Source organism: Trichinella spiralis (assembly GCF_000181795.1).
Source record: "Trichinella spiralis strain ISS 195 chromosome Unknown Scfld1467, whole genome shotgun sequence".
Lineage (NCBI taxonomy): Eukaryota > Metazoa > Nematoda > Enoplea > Trichinellida > Trichinellidae > Trichinella > Trichinella spiralis.
Window position 1 is genome coordinate 1 of NW_003528406.1, and position 1,160 is coordinate 1,160.

Consider the following 1,160-nt stretch of genomic DNA (forward strand, 5'->3'; position numbering starts at 1 on the left):
CACTTCCTTACGAACAACAAATGGGCGGAATTGTCGAGCAAATTTTGCAACCGACGCGCCGCCAAATCCACCAACGACGCCAGTCGAACCTGCAACTGATGCAAGCGGGCCTGGATCGTCTGGGCGTGGTGGTTGCCGGAGTCGATCAACGCTTGACCGTGTTGCATAATTTCACCGATGCGCTGCCTGTGGACGCCCAAATCCACTTCAAAAGCGCCGTGCTTCTTGATCAAACTTTGAACGGCGGCCATGGTGTCGCCGAAATCTTCGACCGACAATACTTGCTGTTTTTCAGTAATCCAAGCTTCTTCTTCTTCGACTTTACCAATGAACACTTGGAATTCTTCGCTTTCATTCAACTTTTTGACACGCCCAAAAGCGATATCCCTCAAGCCGAGCCAATTTTCACGCAAATTGTCGACCCGGCCACGAATCTCGTCGCCGCCCATCTGACCACTGTTGATCAACTGTTCACCTTTCTCAATGACCGAATCGATATTCGGCTGGTGGCTGATGAATTCGTTTTCCAAACGTTTGTGCTTCTTTTTCAAATTTTGCACGCCGGTCAAATCGCGTCCAAAATCATCCGAACTGACCAGAAGTCTCTTTTCTCTTGAAAAAATTCAAAAAATCAAATCTAAAACACCATCAAAACAAAAATATATACTTGATCCAAGATTCTTCGTCGTCAATGTCGCGGAAAAATTGATGCAACGTCAACGCTTCGTTCAATTTTCGTTTACGCTCTTCGGCCAATTCACTCACGCTGAACAAACAAACAAAACAAGCACAATCAAACAAATAATAATTAATAATAATCCATTTATTACCGCTTGTAACGATCGTTGATACTCTTTTGTCGTTCTTCAATTGTCACAGGATCGAATTGGTCATTTTCCAACAAGCTGCTAGCTTCGGTGTTCATGTCGCGCACACGTTCCGCGTGGGCAGCAATGTCCGCTTCGATCAGTTGGTGCTTTTTCAGCAAATTCTGCACCGACGCCAAATCTTTGCCAAAATCGTCACTGGCTAGCAAAGTTTCAATTTCGCCGAGCCAAATTCCAAATCCTTGACCGCCGCGATGAAGCTCTGCTGTTTGTTCGCCTCTTTCAGACGGTACTCTTCTCGGTCGTCTTTTTCACCAACAATTTCCACTGGTC

General features: G+C 45.7%; 1 protein-coding gene across 1 annotated transcript; it reads right to left on the minus strand.

Moving 5' to 3' along the window:
- Positions 1-89: 89 nt before the first annotated feature.
- Tsp_14897 (putative spectrin repeat-containing domain protein) lies at positions 90-1,133 on the minus strand (the record flags this gene model as incomplete). The annotated part of the gene is made up of 3 exons (XM_003369812.1): positions 90-612; positions 668-766; positions 831-1,133. Coding segments are annotated over 3 exons (925 nt in total), but the record flags the coding sequence as incomplete, so codon positions are not given.
- Positions 1,134-1,160: the final 27 nt, after the last annotated feature.